This window comes from Belonocnema kinseyi, chromosome 7, assembly GCF_010883055.1.
Source record: "Belonocnema kinseyi isolate 2016_QV_RU_SX_M_011 chromosome 7, B_treatae_v1, whole genome shotgun sequence".
Lineage (NCBI taxonomy): Eukaryota > Metazoa > Arthropoda > Insecta > Hymenoptera > Cynipidae > Belonocnema > Belonocnema kinseyi.
The window spans coordinates 136,468,864-136,470,294 of NC_046663.1; the positions used below are offsets into that span (position 1 = coordinate 136,468,864).

General features: G+C 31.9%; 1 protein-coding gene across 3 annotated transcripts in view; it reads right to left on the minus strand.

The window, feature by feature from the left end:
- LOC117177563 (rho guanine nucleotide exchange factor 2) overlaps positions 1-1,128 on the minus strand; it is a 422,353-nt gene extending 421,225 nt beyond the window's left edge. For all 3 annotated transcript variants that reach the window (XM_033368379.1, XM_033368377.1, XM_033368380.1), the window contains exon 1: positions 781-1,128. In XM_033368379.1, coding sequence (XP_033224270.1) covers positions 781-820 — 40 coding nt within the window. In that variant the 5' untranslated portion in view covers positions 821-1,128. The remainder of the gene's footprint in view (positions 1-780) is intronic.
- Between the last annotated feature and the right edge of the window lie 303 nt (positions 1,129-1,431).

Here is a 1,431-nt window from a genome sequence, read left to right on the forward strand (position 1 = left end):
TTTTGAAAATTAAAATTCGAAAATTTTTTCTAAAGCCTCCAGGGGACTTCGTTTTCGCACGAAAAAATTTTATGTGCCCTTATTGCATCCGGATCCACAATTGTGTCTGCCTGTATGCTTGTGAGCCTATTTTGAACATTTTTGAGTCCACATTTTTTCAGGATTAAAAAATTCTCTGTACACTTGTTCATAGTACTTGAAAAGAAAAATGTAAATTTTCGATAGCCCTAGAAGATTATCATAACAACTTTTTGAATTTTTTCGACGAATTTAAAATTCTAATTTTGACCGCACAAAAAATAATCAGAAATTGCATTTTTTGGTCAAACTATGCAAGATAGGACAAAAAATATAGGACAAACATTATGCACCTAAAAAAATATCTACAACAATATATTTTGACAGTGAAATCTTTTGGAATTTTCAAAATTTAGGGCATGAAAGCCTTCTTTAGTGCCTATTGTTTCATTTCCCAAATTTTAAACTCGATACCTCATTTTGTAAGAGTGATCCTTCTATACGAGCGAATCCAAGCTTTTAACTTTTAACTTTGTGATTTAGAAAATTATAGTACTTATCCTTAAATGAAAAGGAATAGGAACATTTAAATTACCCCTCCTCCAAATACAATCAGTCGAAAAAAATTGAAATTAGGACATTTTTATTTTTCAAATTTACTTAAATATTTAATCATACATTATCAGTTTACCTTATTTACCACGTAACAAAGATGATTACATGTTATTATAAGTACACAATCATATATTGAGTTAAACTTACCAGAAGAAAACGGAGCTACCCTTTCCTGATGTTTCTCCATTTCGGTTTCTCGTTTGCTTTTTTTTTAATTGGTTTAAATGACGTTTTTAAACAGTGCACGGTGAAAAACACTTGTTGCCAGCAAAAGTCGTATTGTATTGACAGTTGGTGTATGTGGAAATTATAAGACTTTAACTAATGTGCTATATATTTTATTTTCAAAAAACCGCATTATTTTAAACTGTTTCTTCACAGATCAAAAAAAATTATTGACATTTTATTCTTTTCAGCAATCCTAAGTGGAAAATACTATTTTGACACAACGTTCTACTCTTACTCTACTAACAAACTCATAACGAGTCGACCATTTTGTACAGATTGTACCACGAAGCATGGGTACGGCACTCTGGTAAATGACGGGGGTAACTCGACTCTGATAAGCGCGCCCTTGCGATTCTCCTCTTAACTAAAAGTTGGATGAAATTGATGAACCTACCAACTCATGCTACGAAAAGTTTCATAACCCTGAGCGTATTTAAAAAATACTTTATTTGTTAACAAGCTAATTATTAACTGTAAATGAAATGATATTCTCCCACCACGGGCACCTTGTGCTAGTGCATATGCAATGTATAAGGCGCTTCGTTTGACTGTACACTGTTATTTACTGAA